The sequence below is a fragment of the Malus sylvestris genome, chromosome 4, assembly GCF_916048215.2.
Source record: "Malus sylvestris chromosome 4, drMalSylv7.2, whole genome shotgun sequence".
Classification (NCBI taxonomy): Eukaryota; Viridiplantae; Streptophyta; class Magnoliopsida; order Rosales; family Rosaceae; genus Malus; species Malus sylvestris.
In genome coordinates, this window is record NC_062263.1 from 30,719,387 (window position 1) to 30,743,062 (window position 23,676).

Here is a 23,676-nt window from a genome sequence, read left to right on the forward strand (position 1 = left end):
CTGCTTATAATCATCACCTTGGCCATTTCTCTTCTTCTTCCACCAAAAAATTAGAAGGAAATTGATAGTATTTTAGTACAAAAATGGTGATGGGTGTCGCGGGAAGCTTACTTGAAATCCACCCATTTGTGAAACGTTTTCCTTTAATTACCACTACCAAAACACTCCCCTAGAACCCAGAAACAAAGCCCAAGCAGTGGTGGAGGCTTCGAAGCAAGTTTGGAGGTCGAATCGAATCACACCCAATTATAGGGTTTCGTATGGTTTTAGCAAAATTGGAGCCTTTCTAGGCCAAATTGGACTTGTCCACAGGTATAAAGTTTACTCTACTCTTTGAGATCTTCAATTTTGTAATTTTTGAGAATTTTTAAAAATAGTTGAATTTTTTGGCGAGTAGGGGCGGCGGTTAACCGCCACCCGCGACGGCGCGTGCGGTGCCACGTGGCCTGTGGGACAATGATGTTTTTGTTTAAGTACTATTAGATGCCCTGGGTTCATAATTGATATCTGTATGACGTAATTTCATTATTTGGGCTTAATTTCATTTCGACACGTGAATAGGTCAAGATATGAATCGATGATCCGACCGTTGGATCGTTACCAAACTTCAATACATTATAGTACGTAATATTTGAGAACCATAGAAACTTATGGATTGAGAATCCGATAATCTTCCCGAATTGGATTTGTAAGTTTATAAAATAACTGTTAACCGTCACTTAGTTTTGGGCAATTGACGAAAATCCGATCGTTGGATCGTAATGAAATTTTAGTATGTTATTCTAGAAGCATAATGTGGATATTTGGAAGTTTCGGATTGGAAATCTGATATGTGGATCTTCCAGAGAGAGTTTACAAGGTTGTAGACCCAACCATCGATTTGATTGACAATTGACTTATGGTCGATGGGTCTTAAACTATTTTAGAATGTCCTTGAGGATGTGTTTTATGTGAATTATGTATTCTATTGATAAAAGTTCTGAGATGTGATTCTATAATTGTTCCAGGCGCCAATCATTCGAGACACCTCGATGCGCGTGCTAGAGAATCATAGCGTGGACTCCAGGTGAGTAGGTCTTTTCCTTTTTATCATAGGTATATAATTGATAGTTTCTCAAATGCTTCTAAAGTGAATTATGCATGTTACCTACAATTAATTATTGTGAACTACGAATGGCTTGATCCCTATTTAGGGTACATAGGCAATCTAACGAGACGTTAAATGCAGCCATATAATAAATGAGACTAAATAACAGAGACAATAGCCTTGTTTAGGGAATTGAGTAATGTGAGGGACATTGGTGGAAAATATAAGATTTAACCTTATGATTTGGTGGTTAAATATTGGTCATAAATCAATGTATGAACAATCAGGAATTTGAAGTAAGGAAATGTAAGTAATGATAGTTAATTAAACTAGTATCTAGTTGGGCTTATCATTGATAATTATCTTCGAAAATAAGTAGTTCGGGAGTAGGGCGTTACGGATTATGCATTTCACGCCATGTTATATATATATACTTGAAAATACTATGTTATAGTTGAGTTATAGATTGCATCATGACATATTTATATGTGTATTACCTGAACCTAATTATTGTGAATTCTTCGAAGTGCCAAATGATGTTGCGGACGCCCATGTAAGCTTTAGGTGAGTACATGTTGATGATAGTGATGGTAGTGAGATATGTGATGAGATATTGATTGGCTAACATGTTGATGAGATATTGATTCAGCCGTACAAGTCACATGAGGTGACTCCGGCTAATATATTGATGAGATATGTGATGAGATATGGATGATGAAATATTAATTGGATAGCATGTTGATGAGATATTGATTTAGCCGTACAGGTCACGTGAGGTGACTTCGGCTAGTATATTGATGAGATAAATAGGGAGATATAAATAAAGTCGTACATGTCACTATAAGTGACTCCGACTTATATGCTAGCAATGATTAATGAGATATATGAGGAGATACGGATAAGTCGTACAGGTCACTAGAGGTGACTCCGACTTATGAGCTAGCATATGTGATCAATATGTGATAAACTAACATATGTGATGAATATGCGGTGAGTTAACATATGTGATGAATATGTGATGAATATGCGATGAGCTAACATATGTGATGAATATGCGACGAGCTATCACATATGCGATGAGCTAGCATATGTGATGAATATGTAATGAGCTAGCATATGTGATGAATACGTGATAAACTATCATATGTGATGAATATGCGATAAGCTAGCATACGCGATGAAATATGTGATGAGATATGGGTAAGTCATACAGGTCACCATAGGTGACTTCGATTTGTGTACTAGTATGAGTTATTAATCACATGATTATTTGATATTGCTGACGAGATGTTGTCTTGTGGTATATTTATGATATTTTCTGGAAATTATACAGCTGTTGTAGCAAGGGGTTATAATGTTTTATATAGTTTCTATTAAATTTTTATTTACAGGGTCACTCACATTTGTCTTGTCTTCACCCTCCATGTTTTATTAGTTGAGCTTCCTTATTATCGAAGACTCGTGGCAATTCTTAGTATTGGAGATTATTTCAAGGGTACAATTCTTAATTCACTATTATGTACTTGCTTATGCTCTAACGTCACGTGTGAAGTGGGTTCATTCCCGCTCACCAGTGCACTCTGGTAATTTTCTTTGGTTATTACCTCAAGCCATCCATCACAAGAAACCATTCTCATCACAACTGCTAATAAGCAAATTCCGGCAACTCTTTTTAAAATCCCAAAAGAAGATGTAGGAACTAAACCCATCATCGAACAAAACAATTTTACTAATCAAAGCCTCCATACAATTGGTTAACAATTAGATAACATTGAAATAAAAATTGATAAACTTTCTCGAACAAACTCCACAATCAAGGAAAAACGTCTGGTTAATTTCCCAGAATCCTCTTCAAAGGCCGTAGCCTTGAAATCATCTTCAATTTCCACAAGTCAAAAAATTAACTAGTTATTACTTAAATTAAAGAAAGAAAAAACAGTCCAAACCATAAACCATCCTGATGAATCTTAATCAGAAACATCCCTTACATCTTCTGGATCAGAAGCTGGTTCAAATTCTCTTCGAAAAGTTGAACAAGCTTTTCAAAATCTTGAACTTAAAAGAATTAACAATAGACGAGTTAATCCAACATCTCTTACCAAAAATTGGTATCGCAGACCTACTCCTCCTAATATTCAATTTGAAGAAAGGAATATTCAAAATCAATTCTCAATCTCTTCTGATAAACTTTATGAATGGAATATATATGGTTTGTCAGAACAAGAACTCCTTAATAAACTTCAACATATCTCTATGGTTGCTAATAGCTATATCACAAATCATAATCTCAGTTAACCCAAGTTGTTGCTTCATTCCTGGTGGGAGAAACATCTCACTGAACAATCCAGAAATGAAATTCTAAATGCTGTTAAAAAAGATGAAGAAGGATTACTTATTTTTTATGAACATATTGGACAAGGCGTCTCTGACGCAATTAACACACTCCTTTTCACAATCATAGAACACTTCATAGGAACACCTAGTAATGTCACCTCTAGGATCCATGATCAACTCAGCCATCTGAGATGTCCAACTCTAAGCGACTTTAGATGGTACAAAGATGTGTTCATGTCTAAAGTCATGCTCATAGAATACAGTAATCAATCATTTTAGAAAGAAAAATTTATAAATGGATTACCAAATCTTTTTGCACATAAAATCCGAAATATATATATATGACAAAGCTAAGCTACAACAGAACAGAACAGATGTCAACTTCTCAAACAGCCACACTTCCACGTCGCGTCTTTTCCTTTCATGCACATTACACACCTGGAGCTCTGCCTCTTGCCATGTTTGGCTTAGCTAAGCTACAACAGCACCCTCACTCTTTCTCTCTCTCTCTCTCTCTCTCTCTCTCTCTCAGTCAGAGACTCTCAAAGACATGGAAGCTACTTACCCCAACTCAACATTCACCGACCCACCGCGGCTGCCGCCAGAGACACCAACATTTGATGAAGATGATGAATATGGCTTAACAAAACCAACAGATTGGTTCTCAAAGCTTGCGTCTTTACAAATCGACTTGATTTACAACTGCTTTGCCACTCTCTCCACTCCCATTTTCTCCCTCCTGTCCGCCGCTTCCGAGTCCTACCACCAAGCCGAGAAGGCCAAAGAAACCGTCGAAACTGTCGTCCACCAGGTCCCCTCCACCATCACCTACGGCAGCGCCCTCCTCCTCAAGAAGATCGGATTCGGGCTTCTCGGGGCCGCTTATGTCTTCATGGTTTTGGTCATGGTTTTGCTTTTATCCACTCTTTTCGGAATTGGGTTGGTGAATCTTTGGGTGGAGGAACCGGTGTTCGTCAGGGAAGGGCTGCACTTCGATTACACGGAGCCTCATCCGACGGCTGTCTTTGCTTTTGGTTCTGCTGATAATATTTACCGACATAAGAGTTCATATTCTAGGAAGTATGTGAGGGGAATTCCTGTTGGACACACTTTTGATGTCTCTTTGGTGCTTTTGATGCCTGAATCTGATTTCAATAGGGACATTGGTGTCTTTCAGGTATCTATTTATCCATCTCTCAGTTATTAACGTATTAGATGTGTTACATCAAAAGTTCTCTGTGCAAGACGTTCGTTCGCGCATATGTTCGTCAAGGCTATTGTGTTTTTCATCGATTTCTCCTTGAATTTGTATCTCGCTACCACAAGTAATAACATGACAGTACAAGAAATTGGTCGATTATAATAGTTTAGGGGAAAATTGGTCGAAATAAAATTCTAGTGGGGAAATCGACATTTGAAAGTTTGGGGGGAGGGGAGGGAAAGCCCGACTAGTGTTACATTACCTGAAATTGATCATAATTTGACTAAAATTATTGCTTGTTACTAACTAATTACTAATTGGTGATATGGCCATCAGTTGAGTGCAGAACAATTGTCAGTGAACGGTGATGTAATTACAAGATCAAGCCAGCCCTGCATGCTGCGATTTAGAAGCCTCCCGGTTCGACTCACACGAACATTTCTGATGGGAGTTCCTCTGCTGCTAGGAATCTCTGGTGAAACCCAGAAGCTAACGGTCCAAATAATCAAGAACAAGGAAGGGCATTATCCAAGAACTCAAGCTATAAGAGTAACTTTAATTCCAAGGGCCGGAACGTCGTACATTCCACAGTTGTACGAAGCTGAAATTGTGATGAACTCCCAGCTTCCTTGGACTAAACAATTGGTGCGCAGCTGGAAGTGGACATTCTACGTCTGGACCTCTCTATACATTTATGTTATGTTCCTCGTACTTCTCATGATTTGTTGCAGGCCACTCTTCTTTCCCATGACGATGATCAGTGCCGGTACTGCCGCAACCCCAGCAGCAAGGGACGTCGCTGAGGTCCCGAGTTATAGCAGTAACAGAGAATCATCCTCTGCAGAGCGGAGGCGACGTGCTAGGGGATCACGAGCCATATCTAGAGATGACGAGAGCGAGGATGTTCAAGAGCTGCTAAGAAAATGGAAACGAAGCAGAAGCAAAAGAAAGGCAATCTACTTGCAACCTGGGGATTTGAATTTGCCAGAAACTGTTGGCTCATCTGGACCCTCAACGATCAGCATTACAAGAGACGATGCAAGCGTTGCTGCTCCCGAAGAAGTCGGGGACTCGGAATCGGTCTGTTTATAAGGCGATGTAAACCGTGTAAAAAATTATGAACTTGTTGCCTTGTGTTAATGCGCATGACTAAGTTACTGATCAAATGATTATCATTATTGATAAACCAACTAAAACATAATTAAGAGTTCGATATCGCGTAATGTTGCTTAATACAGTAAACAGTTGGAAAGTGTGGAAAATGAGGCAAAGGTACAACAGCTTAGCAACTGAAAGAAAGAAAGACATACATTTCGTGCTGCGTCTTCGGAAGGAGAAAATGTTTCTGCAACCGTTGCAGGACAACAGTTTGCAGGAAACAAATTTTCCTTCCGAAGGGTCTTTGTTTAAGGTTTAGACAGATAATTCGGTACGAGAGATCAGAATTCCATCGGTGTCTGCATAAAGCCATTCCCCGTCACAGATTCTTGTCCCGGCAATGGTTATCGGTACCTGTTTCTCTCCAATCCCTTTCTTGTTGGCTTTCATGGGATGGGATGCAAGAGCTCTCACGCCGATGTCACAGCCATTAATCTCGTCGACATCTCTTATACAGCCATTGACCACTATCCCTGCCCATCCGTTGTTCTGAGCTTGGACTACGGGGTTGCCTCCCAATATTGCGCACCGCTTGCTTCCACCCCCATCCACAACAAGGACTCTGCCGTTTCCCTTCTCCTCGAGAAACCCACGAACAAGGACATTGTCTTCAAATACCTTTAAGGTAACTATTTGTCCAGAGAACACCTGTCGCCGGCCATATATCTGGAATGCTGGCTCAAGCACCCGAAGATCACCACTTCCAATCAACTGCGAGTGAGCGTCACAAACTTCAGCAGTTGTAACCAAGGCCATTTGTTCCCAGCACCTTCAGGACAAGACAAGGGTCGATGTGTTAGACTGATAGAAGGTTTCACGGGAAACGTTATAGCAAAGCACATAGAGGATGCCATGAGAGATTTGATGGAAGAAATGAAAATATAAGAAGGCCAAACACTAAATGTTACAGAAGTATGCTTTATATGAGACACAAAGCAGTTACAATGCAGAGATTGCAATGCTAGTCTTGCACACACTAAGATCAACAAAAGCATCAGTAGGAGAATCCGCGCTTGAAATGGAGTTGTGCAAATTAAAATCATGATACGGATAGTTTAAAACCCCATTAATAGTTCAAGTCACACGCTCCCATAATCCAATTATCGTAGAGCTGAGGAGCACTGCAGAATTCCCTTCAACATGAGAAAATTCAAAAGCTCAAAATGGTTTACTCATTTCATTTGCAACAAACAACAATGGCCAGTCACAGCAAAAAAGGGAAAATATACGCAACAAATACAGGGGAACACGAAGATTGCTGTGGAAGAAGACCGAATCGGTTAAATAGGACCCCCGAGATGATTACCTAATAAAGTATCAACATTTTCAAGAATTCAAATACAGGATGCATAGTACTCTTTGAATAAATTACGCTGACATCGTTTTCCCCCAGCTCAGACATGGTTTTCGAAGTCCGGAAACAAATTGAAACCAGCAGCATTTTGTATTAAGTCGCCATTTTCAAGAATACAGAAGGCAGATAAGATTTGTAAATCTTACATGTTTGGATTCAATCAAATTACAGAAAACTGCACAGTATATTACAAATCTCAACCTCCTAATAAAAGTTAAAACTAAATACGATTAATCATATACAAATTTTCATAAGATAACACATGCATTCTGAACTCGGAAAAAAAACCAAACCTCATCCACACAAACACACGCAAAGATTGGATCTTTATGTTGTTCGAATCATTATACATATTCAGAACTAACAAGATAATCAGAAAGCTCAACTCTATTAATCATTCATTAAATTCTTAATCACAGAAGCTGGTTTTAATCTAATTTTCATACAAATCCAAGCAAGACACCCGACCCGATGATCCAAATCAATACAGAAAAAGAAAAAGTTGATTAATTTTCATATCGGGTCGGCCTGTATGCCAGAGAAATACAAGAAATTGGAATTTGAAACCAATTTTGATCAATCGGATAATCAAATCAGACGAATCAAGAGAAGAGAGGAGATGAAATCTGGCGGCTAATATGAAAAGTTGATACCTGGAACGATTGAGCAGGACACCAAAACACAGCTGAGCAGTTCACTTGTGAGTTATGATTGTGGGTGTCTGTGTCTGCGTCTCTCTCACTATAAACATGGGAAGAGGAAGGAAAAGGAAGAAGCCTTGAGGGTGAGAGAGAATCTGATATCTGTTTTAGGCTGTAATGCGCGTACAAGATACGGTCTTTTTCGTCTGTTGTTTTTTTTTTTCCTTCATTATTTATTTGAAGAGGATTTTTCTCTCCTTTTACATTATTTATTTATTTTTTTTAACTTTAACAAAAAAATTCTGGTACTGTTTATTTTAATGAAAAATTACATTTTTATATTAAAAAGTTAATTCTGATAATATTCATTTTACTTTTTATTTTATCCTTATCGTTAAAACTCAAAATTTTTGAACTATTTTTATTAGTTTTTTTTCCCTATTTAGTGAGATTATTTGGAAAGATAGATTATAGTTTTGGGGAGATGATGAATCCTTTGAAAGAAAGAAATAAACTTGATGAATCTACAAAATAAATCTAAAAGGTAAAAACAAAAGGAAAATGTTAAAGAAAGTTTGGTGAAGTATTCAACGTAAAGAATCTGTGTTATTATTAAATTTTAAATAAATTATAGTTGATATAATAAGTGGAGCACATCATAGATGGCTTTTAGTTGTGATAAGACTGATCTATGTTCACACCTGCGTAGTCATATTATTAATAATTAATTATACCAGATACACCATTATGGTGCTGCTGACATATTAACATGATGTATCACATGACGAATGAGATAGAAAGATTGAAATTACATAATTGGACAACTAAATTTGCTTGGTTGATGAAGACACTTTCAGCCTTGCCAAAATTTCTAAGACGGTTGAAACTCAATACATGTGAAGTTTCACACAAAAGACATCCATATAATTATTAAGATATAACTTTACAAGGCTTTTGCCAAAATTTCTAAGACAATTGAAACTCAATACAAAGGACATCCATATAATTATTGAGATATAACTTTACAAGGTTTCCGTCAAAACTTCTAAGACAGTTGAAACTCAATACATGTAGTTTCACACAAAGGACATCCATACAATTATTGAGATATAACTTTACAAAGCTTCCGTCAAAATTTCTAAGACAGTCGAAACTCAACACCTGTGAAGTTTGACACAAAGGATATCCATACAATTATTGAGATATAATTTTACAAGGCTTTCGCCAAAATTTCTAAGAAAGTTGAAACTCAATACATGTGAAGTTTCACACAAAGGACATCCATACAATTATTGAGATATCCATACAATTATTGAGATATAACTTTACAAAGCTTTCACCAAAATTTCTAAGACAATTGAAACTCAACACCTGTGAAGTTTGACACAAAGGATATCCATACAATTATTGAGATATAACTTTACAAGGCTTTCAGCATAAACCTTCAACAAATTTAGCCGTTCAGACACACGTGTGTATAAAAAAGAAAAAAATGCCAAGGAAAAGAAAAAGAAATGCTAAGGGAACTATGTTAAAGTGACACTTTATAATCTTTGCTATCTTATAATTTAACTGTAACATCCCACATCACCCAGGGGAGTGATCCTTTAATGTATATTCTCATCCTTACCTAGCACGAGGCCTTTTGGGAGCTCACTGACTTCGGGTTCCGTCACAACTCCGAAGTTAAGCAAGAAGGTGGCCAGAGCACTCCCATGATGGGTGGCCCACTAGGAAGTTGCTCGTGAGTTCCCAGAAACAAAACCGTGAGGGCGTGGTCGGGGCCCAAAATGAATAATATCGTGTTACGATGGTAGAGCGGGCCTGAAAAATGGTCCGTTTCGGGCTAGGATGTGACATTAATGTTAATTTTCGTATTAATATTATAAAAATATATATGAGTCCGTTTCGGGCTAGGATGTGACATTAACGTTAATTTTCGTATTAATATTATAAAATATTATACAAAAAATGTATTAATATTATAAAATATTATAAAAAAATATATGAGGTGTGAGAATAAAAATAGGGCAGGGTGCCACGAAAGGTGAGGACAACAAGTACCGCGAGACGCCCGGGCAAGCCAAGAGAGGACGAACAACAGGCGTCGGCAGTACCACCTTCGAACCTCTCGAGGGCTTTTTGGTCAACGCGGGAATATACAGCGCGAGGCGTCGTTGTTTCTTTTTTTTAAACCGCACGGGGGAAACACCGGATAAAGACCCCTCACTAGTTGACCCGAATAATCGGGGGATGGTTTAGGGTTGAGGTACACGTGCACATCCCAGCCCAGCACCCCAAGGTGCTGTTTGTGCCCCTCGTCAGTCAATATAAAGAGCGGTAACTTTGTTGCTCCAGCCGATGTGGGATGTGAGGTCCCTTTAACACTAGGTAGTGCTCCAATGCTGGCAACTTGTGATTGGAGTCCACAACCGTGGTATCCAAACCAATTGTGCACTAACACGTGTAAAAGTTTAAATACATAATGCCGTACGACGGCATGGAATACTGGTACTGTGGCATTCCGGGTGTCATTAAGTTTCCCCCCAGCAGAGCAAGTAAACTTGTTTCTTAGCAGGACTAAATATCCAGTTCTTGCCCTGCTGAGACAAACATGCAGAAAAGAAATTTGTGAACCTGTTTCCTGATGAAAGAGGCGAAAAGTTTCTTATTGATTCATCAGTTCTAAATTTCGGTCAAGAAAAAACTGAAAACGCCTTACGAGTCCAAACTTATTGGAACAGGAAAAAAACACCAACTATAATAAAACCACAATCAAAGTTTCCCAGCAGACTCGATTTAAGTCAACCTGTGGATGGTTTTCATGTCAGCAGCTTCCTTGATGGTGTTTTTCTCAACATGGTCCCACCACTTGAACAAGAAGTTGTCCACCACGAGCCTGAACCAAGGCGACAGCTTCAGACCTTCCTCCCCGGCATCTGCCTTCCTCAACAGCTCTTTCAGCTGCTCCTGGTTTACGTACTTGATATCAGCTACCTCATCAGGGTTCGGATGCACATTAACATCACGTACAGTGAAGAGAAGGTAATCAACTGCAAACAAAACATAATACAAACACAGAGGGTTAATATAAAAATGCTGAAACAATACAATTTGTTCAATCATCACAACCAGTCTAACAAATGCATCTTGGACAGTGAAGAGAGGGTAATCAACCGCAAATGCGTAATAGTAAACAATGTACAGTAACTCAAGTTGGAATATTACGTTCATGTTCTCCCCACTTGCCATCAGAAGGTGCCTTGTACAGCATGCGACCCAACGGGATAAACTGATCAACTGGCACATCTTCAGCAGGAATACCGAGTTCATCCAAAAGCTTCCTTTGAGCAGCATTTCTTACCCCTGGAAACAAAATGGAGATAAAAAACTGATGGAGTAAGTCACATTAGGACAATTAAAATTGACTCTGAAAGGTAAGATAAATAGAGAAATATACCAAGAGAGTTCTCATCAATAAGCTCGGATTCACGGTACAGCGGATGGCTGCAACAGGTGTTTGTCCACACAAGTGGAAATGTTACCTTGGTTGCAGAACGTTGCTGTACACAGAAAGACATGCACAATGAGTATGTCAAACACTATATTTAACAATCGTTATAAAGAAATTGTCCAGAAATATCAAATGAACAATCAATGCCACCAATTGCAAAACAGTCATCCACTCTTCATATTCTATTATCATTACTCAATATCCTCGGGATGCACCCTTCTACCATTGAACATCTTGTGAAATACCACTCAACTGAACGCTGCCACCACTGTAACTTTCAATTAGCATGTTCCAAGAAAAATACCTGAAGAAGCAACTCATGCTTTGAGTTAAACAAAAAGACACTGAAAGCTCTGTGAAGCAAATTTTCAGATTCGATCTTTTCCATCAAGTGACCTGCAGTTCACAGAATACATTAAAACTTGAGAAACCAACAGATGTACAAGAAAGAACACAAGAGTCGTATCAACATGCATAGATCAGGCATTATTACCAAGTACATTCAAGCTCCAAGGAAATATGATGATCCTTTAATATGGGTTTTCTTTGCAATAAATTAAAATAGGAGACAAAAATTCTTCCCTCGGAACTTCTATCTTACTCAAATCAAATTACTAGATGTCCTAGAACGGTTTATCAAGTACTACATCATAAGCCACGGCACGAAGTCATAAAACTTCAAGTCCTAAACTATCGAAACAGAATATGAATTTCTAAAAATAAAAAATTTATCACGCTGAAATCTCGCAATGAGAAGGTTAATGCAAGCAAAGTCACTTACAATTGTACTTGGTGTCGTGACCTACAACACGATCATTCTCATCCACCAGAATACATCTGCAGAAATTTGAATAAAATAGATTGTCAGCTCCAGGGAGTGACTAACACCTGAATATACATTGGACCGAATATCAAAGGTTAAAATCGTAAAGGACAAGGACAAGGGGCAGCACCGATTGAACGAATGGAAGAGACAACTGATGCTCAGGGGGGGGAGTTGCCCCTTCTTTCTCTAGTGAGAATTAGAGACCGGTTGTGCACATTACACTACGCCCTAAACGTTATTTCCAAAAAATGAAAGGAATAAATGTTTTCGGCAAGATGCAGAAACTAAAGGGGAAAGCAATAAATGGTTGTTTCAGTTGTTATTTCCTAACGAATTCGGGATTTCAGATCAGATGTAGCCTCGTTTAAATCGAACAAAAACTCGAACTCAGGTATCAATGGCTCAGATGAGAGCTCAGCCTGTGCATACATCTGTGTCTTTCAAACTATATTTTCCTCTTCACTATGTTGTGCTCTGTTTGGTCAACTAGAAACTGGAGTATTCGCAAAGAAAATTAACTCACGATCACAGGTTTGTTTTGACAAATTATTCGTTTACTCATCTGTTCCGAATTCTGAGCAACCAAACAGACCACAACAGTAAATAAATTTGAAATAAAGAGCTAGAATTTACCAAACAGAAATGAAAAAGCCTATGAATTTCATTTTATTTACTGTTCCGGTGTTTCCCGAGCAGAAAAATAAAAAGAGCAAATGACAAACAGATGAACCTAACCACTCAAAAATAAAAGAAAACGCAGGGGCAAAGTGGGGAGGGAGGGACTTACTCGTCTTCGAACATGAGGCGGCGCTGGACGGCGTCCATGCCGGCGTCGGGAGCGTCGCCCATGGTGGAGATGTGAAGAGAGAGGGATAGCCTGGCGGAGAGGGAGGGGAAGGCAGAGGGCTTGGAGAAGGAAGAGATTCGAGTCGCAGCGGATGAGAAGATAAGAGGAGGAGGAGATTTGGGGAAGAAGGAGGAGAGTGTGTGGAGAAGGCGAGTGGTGGTGAGACTCATTGGAATGGAACAGAACAGCGAATATATAGAACAACAAGTCAGTCTCCGTCGTAAATCTCAATAGAAAACTGACTTTTTGTCTAATTGTGAATTTGCAATTACACCCTGTATCTCAAATAGTAAAAAACCGTCAAAGTGTGATAAGTTTCAGATATCACCACTTATTATACTAATTGCATGTAAGTTTCTTTCTTTTTTCTTTTTTATTTAAACAACGAAGTGTTGCATATAACGAAATATGCATACACTAAATTAATAAAGTCAAAACTATGGTATTGCTATGCAAAGTGTGATGGAGTTGGCCAAGATTGACCAACCAAGGCAGCCAACCGGGTATCTTTGACTGATGTACCTTCTTCATCGTCTAGGAAAAAAAATTATTATGATCGGAACACGAGTGGTACATTACGTGTTTTTATATAAGTGATGAGAATTTTTTTTTTTTAAATTATTAACTTTTTAACACACATATCCCACCATTTGTATAGTGACACGTGTTGTACCATCCCGTGTTTCAGTCAAACTGAAAAATCTCTCCATTATCTGATCAAACAATCATCTCTTATTAATCTCTCGTTTATTCGTGTTTACGATACCAATTAATCAAATCAATATTAATAATACATATACTTACAAACATTAGGGGTTCAATTTTAGTTTGTTGAAGGGCCTTAAGTATAGTGTAATGTGAGTAATTTGATTGTTTTATCTTTTATTTTATTTCTTAATATAACCTCCCAAGAATTTGCCAAGTCACCAAAAAACAGCTCAGTTAATTCAATTGGATACTACCGCCAACCTCGCTTGTCTTGGTCAACTTTGTCATCCCGGCTTAAGTCAAATGAGCCAAATTTGTTTGCATTTTTCAGTTGGACGTTACGATGCGTTTTCTTGGGGTAATGTTGAGAACCAACAAATACGGAGCGGCATTAAGGGCTATCCTGGGCTGTAGCTTATGTAGCTTTTGATAGAAAATAAAATTCTACATGTAATTTTTATTGATTTTTTAATGTAGTTCACCTTATAATTAGTAACTGATTTGAATTATCTCGGTTTAATTATATAATACAATTAACAAACTATCTCTTTTTCTCACATCTTTTTTTCTCATTGTTTCTTATACATGTACAAGTTTGAATTTGTTTAAATAATGAATGTTTTTGGCTCACCTTGTGAAATTTGCTTGAGCTAGCTGATATTGTAAAAAATATAGTATCAAGTTTATTTGTTTATAAAGATTTAAATCTTTAAGCTAACCCACCCGATGAAAATTTTCTAGCTCCGACATTGCCAACAAAATCAACTTTAATCAATAATATATCAAGTTAGTTAAATAGATTTGCTTCTTCAACTACTTTTCTTTTTATTTCTAATTTTACACATACAACAACAAAAATATCTCGATGTTTTTCTTCAAAGAAATAAAAAAAAATCTCCCAATTTCAAAATACCAAACCTAGCTTTTTTAATAGGTGTCCCATCATATTTATGAGCGTAAATATAAGTGGGGTTTAGTAGTATCTGTTACTAGGTGCAACGACTAAATAATAACTAAATGTTATAAATAATATTTATTACGTGATTATTCATTTTTTAGTTTACATATATAACATCTTCTATATAAATCTCAAGCCTATAAATAGGCACGAATACTCTGATCTCTTCTCCCACTTTCTCTCTTGTCTATTTCTTATCTCTCTCTAATCTATTTTAATTTTAACACGTTATTAGCACAAATGTTCCCCTCATAGTCACTTTTCTTGATAGCAATGTTAGAGTGAGATGAACTTTACGGTAAAATAAAAAAAATAAAAAAACTCAACAACATGGAGATAAGGTACCGTTTGGTACGCAGACGGGACGGGACAGAACAGAATGAGACGGGACATGATGGGATGGAACAGAGAGGGAGCAAAGATGCCCTCGGATGGAAACAAGAAGGAAGAAGAAGGAGACGAAGATGTTATAATTTTATGTTCCACGGATGTGGAACGAGTCGTTCTAGGGAGCGAGGTAGAACGAAAATTCACCAAAACTCGTTCCATGGAACAACGCATTCTACCCGTTTTAGGCGCACCAAACGTGAGACGAAACGCTTCGTCCGACTCCATTCCGTCCCGTCCACGTACCAAACTGTACCTAAGAGACTGGCGCAACAAGATGAACGTGGAGTTTGAGATTCATAGCCTATCCTCCTTTCTTATTCTCTTGCAGATATAGTTATTTGTGGGTCAAATATGTAACAGATCCATAAGGACGCGAAGAGGGCCTATTGGCGCTAAGTTTAACGCTCTTTAGGCCTTCCCTAAACCCAAACTCGATAATTGGGCTTACGATTTGCTCCTACAAAAACCCGACTCAAAAGCAAAACCCGACCCTGCAGACGAAACTCACGGCCTCCAACTGCAGAAAGCAGAAATAGAATAGAAAATGCCAAGAGAGTTGAGTCCGGGCTTGAAGATCCTCTGGGTCTGGACACTTGGCACCGCCGCCGGTACTCTCTCTCTCTCTTGACTTCTCTCTCTCTCTCTACAATTTCACATTTTTACATAATCGGGTGTGTTGTTGTTGTTGTTGCAGTACTGGTCACCAGTGTGGTGAGGACGAGGATGAGAGACATGGAGAATCTTACCAACACCGAGCAGCAGCAGCAGCAGCAGCCGCAGCCGCAGCAACACGACACTGCTGCCGACACGGAGACACTCATGGCAGACACCTCGACTCAGTCCAATGAACTGATTCGAGAAGATAAACCGTAGGTTTGTACGAGACCAATACAAGACCCCAGTTTTTTATTTTGTGTTTTTGTTAATTTCTTCAACTTGGATTGGATGTTCGTTCATGTTTTGAGTTTGGAGAAATGGGTATGTAATGTGTTTGATGAATGTCCTCACTGGAAACTTTTCGATCCAATTTTTGAAGATTGTACACTAGTAGTAAATTACTGCTAGTATTTCGTATTGTTACAAATGATTATGGCTCTCAAATCTTTGGTGCGCGGAGTTTCCATTTTTATGGTACGATCTCATTGTTTATTGTGGCTCTTAATTGAAATGCTGCTCACATATGGATTCTTGTGTATGTTCTTCATTTCTCCTTTCATTGTGCTCTAAACTAAAGCAATGGTACCACAAATCACGTAGATGAAAAGGGCTGGCTTCTTCCGGCGACCAATTTTTTTTATCAAATTGGTTGTTAACTTTCTGAAATCTAATTGTACAATTAGGATAATTTATCTGTTCATGCAAACTGTTTGGTAAGTTGTGGCATAATTTTTTATCTTTTTCGTGTCAATTAGAAAGAATGCACATGACATAGACATTCTTCGAGATGTAATTAACATCAAGCATCAGGATGGTTTCATATACTCTTTAGTTTTGATTTATTACCTCAAATTGTTCCTTTCCCTTCTCCTGCCATGGCAAATTTAGAGTGGTAAAGTATGATAGCAATAGTTATATACTTCATTTATCACTTGGATGCCTGGTCATAATTTCCACGAACGATTGCGAGGTAAAACTGTGACGATCCGTCTCTAATTTTTCTATGTAATTCCTCCCCGAGCATGTGTATTGACGATTATGCCCTTAGTGGCGAATGACGTTGACGTATTCATTTTCCTCCTATTTATTTTCTCGCCCCGTAAAAAAAAAAAAGAAATGAAACTCTCTCTCTCTTATCTCTCTCCCTCTCGTATACTCCCTCTTCTCTGCAACGCCATGAACGAGCTTCAAAGCTCATAGATCGAACTCACAAACTGCACCATTGTGCGCATCTCAGTCTCACGATCACAACCATGTCTTTGAAACCTGGCTTAGACGAGTTTTGACTCACCCACTTGGAAGGTCTGACTCGGTGAGTCTTGGTTCAACGATTTTTAGGCTATTCATGGCTTAGGTAAGCCTCGAGAAACCCTTATAACCTTCATTTTCATTCCTATGGGTTGATATTGACCTCTTGTTTATGTTTTGAACATACGGTTTAACATAGAAAACTCGAGAGAATGAGGCTGCTCGTTTTCTAGCCAAGAACTGTGACCATTTGGTCACTTTCAACAAATTTTTCCTGTCAACCTCGACCACAACTGAACTCCTTATAGGTACAAACTTGTTCTTTATAGTCCTAACTTCAAAATAGCTTTTGAATCATCAAGTTTGGTTAAGAATCGAGTTAGAAATCAACTCTGGAAGTTAGGAAGAAATTTTCAGTTTTATGGAAATATGAAACCGTGGTCATTTGACCACTTTTAGGTCATATTCCTGAACAACGCGGAACATATTCGAACTTTTTGTGAATAGGGATCGATTCATCACATTCCTAGTTTTAATTTGGTTTTTGAATCATGGATTTTGGTTGAGAAATGAGCTCGTTTAAAGCTCTTAAAGTTGGACCAAAACCTGCAAAAATCGCAGGTTTTGTAAAGAAGGCGTGTGGGCGTGGTGAGGGAGCCACGTGAGCGGCGCGTGCCGCGTATCACTACCAGTGCAACCACCTTGTGGCGGCGCATGGTGGCGCGTGGGTGGACCAAAATCGATTCTAAAAATATGTGTAGGTCTATGGCGTCAAGTAGATCACGTTCATATATTTAAACCCTATGTTTGAGCAAACTATGGAGGTTTTATTTAGGTTTCCGTATATGTGCTTTAATTAATTCTATTTTAGTTATTTCACTTATAGGGGAAACGTATCCCGAGGACGTTCGAGGCCAAGCTAGGCTAGGGGGCTACGACCCAGCGACATATTTGTGAGTGGGCAGTTTGTTTTTATACCTATACATATTTATAGTTTCCATAAATACGTATTTACTTCACTTTTACGCTTATTTTGCCAAATATCGTTATAGTGATATTAATTGTGATAAATTCTGCTATATGGTTGGGATTTATTGTCATGACATTCACTGTTTAGTATTACATTAATTCTAGTTAGTTTGAAATTTATTCACTTCTTACATTACTTACCTTTATGGTTACGTCACCTCACGGTGATGGCCAGCATGCTTCGACATTCCCCGGTCGGGGTTTGTCAAAAACTCAAATGGGTTTGGTTATGTGTGTTCATTTTGCTACCACTTTCTTAGGCCAGAACAGAGGACAAGGTGGGATTAGCCAAACCCTAATAGGATGGTGGATAGATTGATGACTAATTAAGTGGGTGTTTAAGCTTAACCCTGGTCGTGATTTTAGGAGGAAGCAATGGCCTGATAGCATAGGTGATCCGATCGCATAGCTCGGGAACCTCATTCCTTTAGAAACGCATTACCATTCGTCTCGCCCCGGATTAAGGGCCTTTGTTTTTGCCCCTTGCCGTCCCGTTCTTCCATGTCATGTTTCACATGACGAATTTTTTAACTATTGGATTCTTAATCAACATTACAATAATCAAAGATCTACTGATTAAAAATTTGGAATATAAAATATTCCGGAGTACAGATGGTTTTACCAACCTTCTAATTAAAGGTTGATGATGTGGATTTGTGACAAGGTTGAAAAGGTAAAAAGAAGGATTTTCATTAAAAGAGTACATTGGATACGCAATTATGTTGGTAGAATTTTCATTGAAAATAGAGATAAACCAAGAGCACTATACCCGAATACGAACTACATTATTTATATACCTGTAGTTTGACCGAAAAGATGTCCTTTTACCTTGTAGGGAGGGTTAACTTACACCACGTAAACAATAGCATAGGGCCGAAGAAAAAACAACCAAACAAAACAAATTTGCCATAAAAATGATTTTTACACATTTTTGTTTTTGTAGTGTAACTTAACTGCGTTGTAACCTTGGCTCAAAAAAAACTAGGGAATTTTAACAAAAAGCTCACAGTACTATTTATTTTAACGAAAAACTATATTTATACATTATAAAGTTAATAATTGTATTATTCACTTTATCATTTATTTTGTTCTTATCGTTAAAATTTAAAATTTTCAAACAATTTTTATTAGTTTCTCAAAAAACTATGTAACTTCAAGCGACGGTCTTTGTAGTTTATTTACTTTTGTTTTTGTGTCTGTTTTGAGTCCTCTCCCTTCAATTGTTTGCCCTTCTACTATCGGTGTCCTCTAATGCCTCTTGTTTTGTGTGGTCACAGTTAAGCCATGTCAATATTTTATATTATTTTTTTATAAAAATAATAAGATAAAAATAAATAGTAATATAAAATGTTAAAATGATTTAACTGTGACTACACAAACAGACGAGGGCAGTCAATCCTTCCCTCCCTCCCTCCCCATCTCTCTCTCTCTCTCTCTCTAATAAATATCAGCGTCCAAACCCACCCCCATCACCCCTCTTCCCACATATCTTTCCCCCTTCTCTCTCCAATCTCTCTCTCTTCGAAAAAAACACTCTCGACGCTCAGAGTCTGCCTCCGATCCCTTTTCGTCTTGGTTTATGAGGTACCTTCTCTCTCTCTCTCTCTCTCTCTCTCTCTCTCTCTCTCTCGCTATCGATCTTTCCGTTCCACTTCTACTGTGTGATATCTGCGTTTTAGGTTAAAATCTTATGCAAAAGTTTATATGTTATGGGTCACAGATCTGGTTCTTTACCTAAAAATCGGGCTTTTTCAAGTGTTTTTTTTTTCATGGAAATTTTGTTTCTTTGATTGGATTCTTTACTAGGTTGGAATTTTTGGTGGGTTTTGCGCAATCTTTTCTATTGCTCTCTTTTTTCCATTTATTTCGTTAGATTTGCTTAATTATTAGTTGGGCCTTTCTGGAATTAATCCAAGTTAGTGACGTTTAGTTCTTTGAAATTTAATTCTAGCTAAATACAGGATATTTGTGAAGGTATTTCCTGTTTTTCTGATTCTTTTTCGTTTCGATCCGGATTCTTGTGGTGTGAATTTGAATTAGGATGTTAATTGTGGTGCAATTGTAAATCTTTTCCTTTTCTTGGGTGGGGGTCAGGTAAAACTGAAACTTTTAGAGTTGGGTTTTGCACTTTCGCCTTTATCCAGAACGTAAATTATAATTTTTGAAGGGTCTTCACCATTGGTCTTCTTAATAAACTTATTTGTGTTGTGAACGTTAAAAGTTATAGCTAAATATAACCATTAGATGTATACTAATTGAGATTTTCTGTACCAGCAGCTCGAAGGAGAGACCCACTCTCGGGTAAGTCTTCGTCATATTCTGTCTCATTGGATTTACCCTCTGTGTTTTTTGGTTATGCTTTCATGTTTTTCTTACGTTTCAGAGTCAAGGTTTCTCTAACTGATAACTATGTGATATGTTAAAGAAGGAACTTTTATCAATTTTAATTAGTTATAACCTATGACCTTTTGTAAAGACGGTAAAATGAGTTGTTGCATCAGGCCCTACTCAATTAAATGGAATTGATAATGCTGGCATTCTAATTATTTGAGGTTATGATGAATTTTTGAAATCTAACAAAGAAAGTATGTTTTGGACTTGGAAGATTTATAGAAAACGTTTATCTGCTCATCTTTGCATGCTGTAGTTTTTCACACCCATTAGTATGAATTGTTTAGCCCCGTATACTGAATTTTGTTTTCCTTTGTTTCTCTCCTTTATGTACAGTGGCACGCGGATTAAGACCCGCAAACGGAATATTGCAGCGCCGCTGGACCCTGCAGCTTTTGCGGATGCAGTGGTCCAGATTTATCTGGATAATGCTGGTGATCTGGTAATATTTAGCTATGCATAAATGATCGGCTAATTTGTATCTGTATGCATGTGTCTACTTATCACTTAATCATCTGTTAAAACTAAACAAGTATCTGCTTTGTGCAGGAACTTATTGCCAAGAGCATTGAATCTTCAGACCTTAACTTTTCAAGATACGGTGACACCTTTTTTGAGGCAAGCTTCGTAATAATGTAGAGACTTTTGGTCTCTTTATATTTTCCTTTGGATGCAACCTTAGATATTGTTTATTTGTTAATGTGGTATGGTATTGACTGGAGGATTTAATATAGGTTGTTTTCACTGGAGGCCGTACACAACCTGGAACAACAAAATCTGATGAGGGTGAGCGCCACCCTTACTCTGTACTAGAGTCTGAGCCTACACGCGAACTCATCTTGCCATCGGTTATCTACATTCAAAAAATTTTGAGGCGGAGGCCATTTCTTATTAAGAATCTCGAAAATGTTATGCGACGATTCCTTCAGTCATTGGAGCTTTTTGAGGAAAATGAAAGGAAGAAGCTGGCTATTTTCACAGCACTTGCATTCTCTCAGAAGCTGTCAGGACTTCCACCGGAAACGGTGTTCCAGCCAATGCTCAAGGATAATCTTGTTGGCAAAGGGCTAGTCCTATCATTCATTACTGACTTCTTCAAGGAGTATTTGATTGATAATAGCCTTGATGATTTGATCTCCATTCTGAAGCGGGGTAAAGTGGAGGACAATCTTTTGGAATTCTTCCCATCCACAAAGAGAACTGATGAGAGTTTCTCTGAGCATTTCACGTAAGTTTGATTTGTTATTGAATTTTATTATGGACTATCTTGTGAGATAAGACTTATCTTTGGTTTTTAAGATATGCCAATGCTTTTGATGTCCTGCAGTTTCTTTGTACTCTTTGCATGATTGAGATTCTGAAGTAGCTGCAATCCTTGACTTGTTCAGCCAACTGCAATGTTTTAGTTGCCATATTTTGTTTTATTGTTGATTCATCAATCTGTATGATCTCTGAAAAATATTTTAGAGTTTTTGGTTCTCTTGTAAAAGGCTATGAATCATATAAATTTAGTTGATTTTCGTGGTCTTTATCATCAGTCAATTGTAATATGAATTTTGATTACGCTGTGAAGTATTTTTACCTAGTAGTCCCTTTGGTTTGTCACCCCATGAGAATACATCGTACCGTAAATGATAATGTGATTTTTAATTGTCAATTGCTCATTGATGGCTTTCATGTGAAGTATGTGTTAACTTGAACATTCATTTTGTTTTATTCACACCTTGTACCAAAATAAAGGTTGTTTTATTGACACACTTTGGTGCTTATTTGTATCAATTTTCAGTAAGGAAGGGCTAGTCGCCTTAGTTGAATACAACGAGAAGAAAATTTTCGATGTGAAGCTCAAGGAAATGAAATCTGCTTTAACAACCCAGATAACAGAGGAAACAGATATGTCTGAAGTCATTGAGACTGTGAAGCAGCGTGTTAAAGACGCCAAATTGCCTGATGTTGAAGTTGTGCGGATTTTGTGGGATGTTATTATGGATGCTGTGCAGTGGTCCGGCAAGAACCAGCAGCAGAACGCCAATGCAGCTCTTCGCCAGGTATACATTAGTCTTGTAATCACCATGATACCTATATAATTTGTGTGCTATAGTATGTACAAGTTCAGGTTTGGAACTCATAAAAGGAGCAAGGTAGGAGTTTAAGGGGCTAACCAAGATGAGATCAGTTGGTAAAACTTTAAAAAGAAATAAAAAAACAGAGCTATCTGTTGTTCATGTAGGATAGTGAATGACTGTTCTACCTAGAGGAGTATGTTTATAAGCATTCCAATCTGGTGTATTTAAGATCCAAGGCTGTGCTTTTTTTACCCACCATGATCAAGATTGATTACTTTGAGATATTAGATCACTGTAAACTTCAAAAACGCAAAGAATGGTTGTATTAGTTGCCAACTCCGTAGTACTTGGTGCATATATGAATACAGACGAGCAAATAAATGGCTGTGTTTAACTTATATCCAATACATATGCAGGTGAAAACATGGGCGAAACTGTTGAACACCTTCTGCACGAATGGGAAGCTTGAGCTGGAACTGATATACAAGGTTCAGATGCAGTGCTATGAGGATGCTAAGCTGATGAAGCTGTTCCCTGAAATTGTGAGATCCCTCTATGAACAGGATGTGCTTGCAGAAGACACCATTCTCCATTGGTTCCGCAAAGGAACAAACCCCAAGGGCAGGTGTGTTTTGGTTTCAACATTAAACTATCGGATTACGATATTTAATGCGTTTGCTTGTGGTTTACAATGGGTTTATTGTGTCATTTGTAACTGTAAGTTTACGGAAAATGAATGTTTGCAGGCAAACTTTTGTGAAGGCCCTGGAGCCATTCGTGAACTGGCTGGAGGAGGCAGAAGAGGAGGAATAGACGCAGATGAAGCTGTTGCATCTGTTCAACCGAGGGACCTGTACCCTGCCTCAAGCATCCACTGCCACTGTCAATGACTCAAATCTATGTGTACTCGGAGAGAATCAAACTCATAAATAATCTATAAACCTACTTAAGCTTGGTGTGCCTGTTGAATGTTTGATGATGGTGATGATGATGATGACGACGATGACTACTACGTCGTTACGAGGATATTACATTATAAATAATTTGATGCATTTTCTTTTATTTCTTTGGCACGATGCTATAATGGATATGATTCGACTCTGTTCATCACATTTTGAAAATTAAATGTGGTTTGATTTTTAGGAAAACTAATGAAAAGGGTTTGAAAATTTTGAGTTTTAATGACAAGGACAAAATAAAGGGTAAAGTGAATAGTATCAGGATTGACTTTTTAGTGTAAAAATGTGATTTTTCGTTAAAGTGAACA

At 37.9% G+C, this 23,676-nt stretch overlaps 5 protein-coding genes across 6 annotated transcripts; 3 read left to right on the forward strand and 2 right to left on the reverse strand.

Annotated features, from left to right (window-relative positions):
- Window positions 1-4,274: 4,274 nt before the first annotated feature.
- LOC126619775 (seipin-1-like) lies at window positions 4,275-5,837 on the forward strand. Its single transcript, XM_050288188.1, has 2 exons — window positions 4,275-4,598; window positions 4,959-5,837. Exons 1-2 carry the CDS (start codon window positions 4,314-4,316, stop codon window positions 5,712-5,714), a joined length of 1,041 nt encoding a protein of 346 aa, XP_050144145.1. The 5' UTR covers window positions 4,275-4,313; the 3' UTR covers window positions 5,715-5,837.
- LOC126619777 (putative 4-hydroxy-4-methyl-2-oxoglutarate aldolase 2) lies at window positions 5,777-7,968 on the reverse strand. Its single transcript, XM_050288189.1, has 2 exons — window positions 7,788-7,968; window positions 5,777-6,549 (listed from the first exon to the last, which is right to left on the reverse strand). Exon 2 carries the CDS (start codon window positions 6,534-6,536, stop codon window positions 6,036-6,038), a length of 501 nt encoding a protein of 166 aa, XP_050144146.1. The 5' UTR covers window positions 6,537-6,549; window positions 7,788-7,968; the 3' UTR covers window positions 5,777-6,035.
- A 2,447-nt stretch (window positions 7,969-10,415) lies between these two features.
- Window positions 10,416-13,182, reverse strand: LOC126619835 (isopentenyl-diphosphate Delta-isomerase I). Its single transcript, XM_050288248.1, has 6 exons — window positions 12,903-13,182; window positions 12,071-12,126; window positions 11,594-11,685; window positions 11,236-11,338; window positions 11,004-11,141; window positions 10,416-10,828 (listed from the first exon to the last, which is right to left on the reverse strand). The coding sequence occupies exons 1-6, from the start codon at window positions 13,130-13,132 to the stop codon at window positions 10,575-10,577; spliced, it is 873 nt and encodes a 290-aa protein (XP_050144205.1). The 5' UTR covers window positions 13,133-13,182; the 3' UTR covers window positions 10,416-10,574.
- Window positions 13,183-15,492: 2,310 nt separating this feature from the next.
- Window positions 15,493-16,119, forward strand: LOC126619559 (uncharacterized). Its single transcript, XM_050287967.1, has 2 exons — window positions 15,493-15,626; window positions 15,713-16,119. Exons 1-2 carry the CDS (start codon window positions 15,563-15,565, stop codon window positions 15,889-15,891), a joined length of 243 nt encoding a protein of 80 aa, XP_050143924.1. The 5' UTR covers window positions 15,493-15,562; the 3' UTR covers window positions 15,892-16,119.
- Window positions 16,120-19,383: 3,264 nt separating this feature from the next.
- LOC126618492 (uncharacterized) lies at window positions 19,384-23,471 on the forward strand. 2 transcript variants are annotated; one of them, XM_050286580.1, is made up of 8 exons: window positions 19,384-19,536; window positions 20,230-20,253; window positions 20,680-20,785; window positions 20,893-20,961; window positions 21,078-21,571; window positions 22,130-22,391; window positions 22,826-23,034; window positions 23,156-23,471. In XM_050286580.1, exons 1-8 carry the CDS (start codon window positions 19,532-19,534, stop codon window positions 23,220-23,222), a joined length of 1,236 nt encoding a protein of 411 aa, XP_050142537.1. In that variant the 5' UTR covers window positions 19,384-19,531; the 3' UTR covers window positions 23,223-23,471. The 2 variants fall into 2 exon arrangements, with proteins under 2 accessions (XP_050142537.1, XP_050142536.1); XM_050286579.1 differs by having other exon boundaries at window positions 19,385-19,536; window positions 20,227-20,253.
- Window positions 23,472-23,676: the final 205 nt, after the last annotated feature.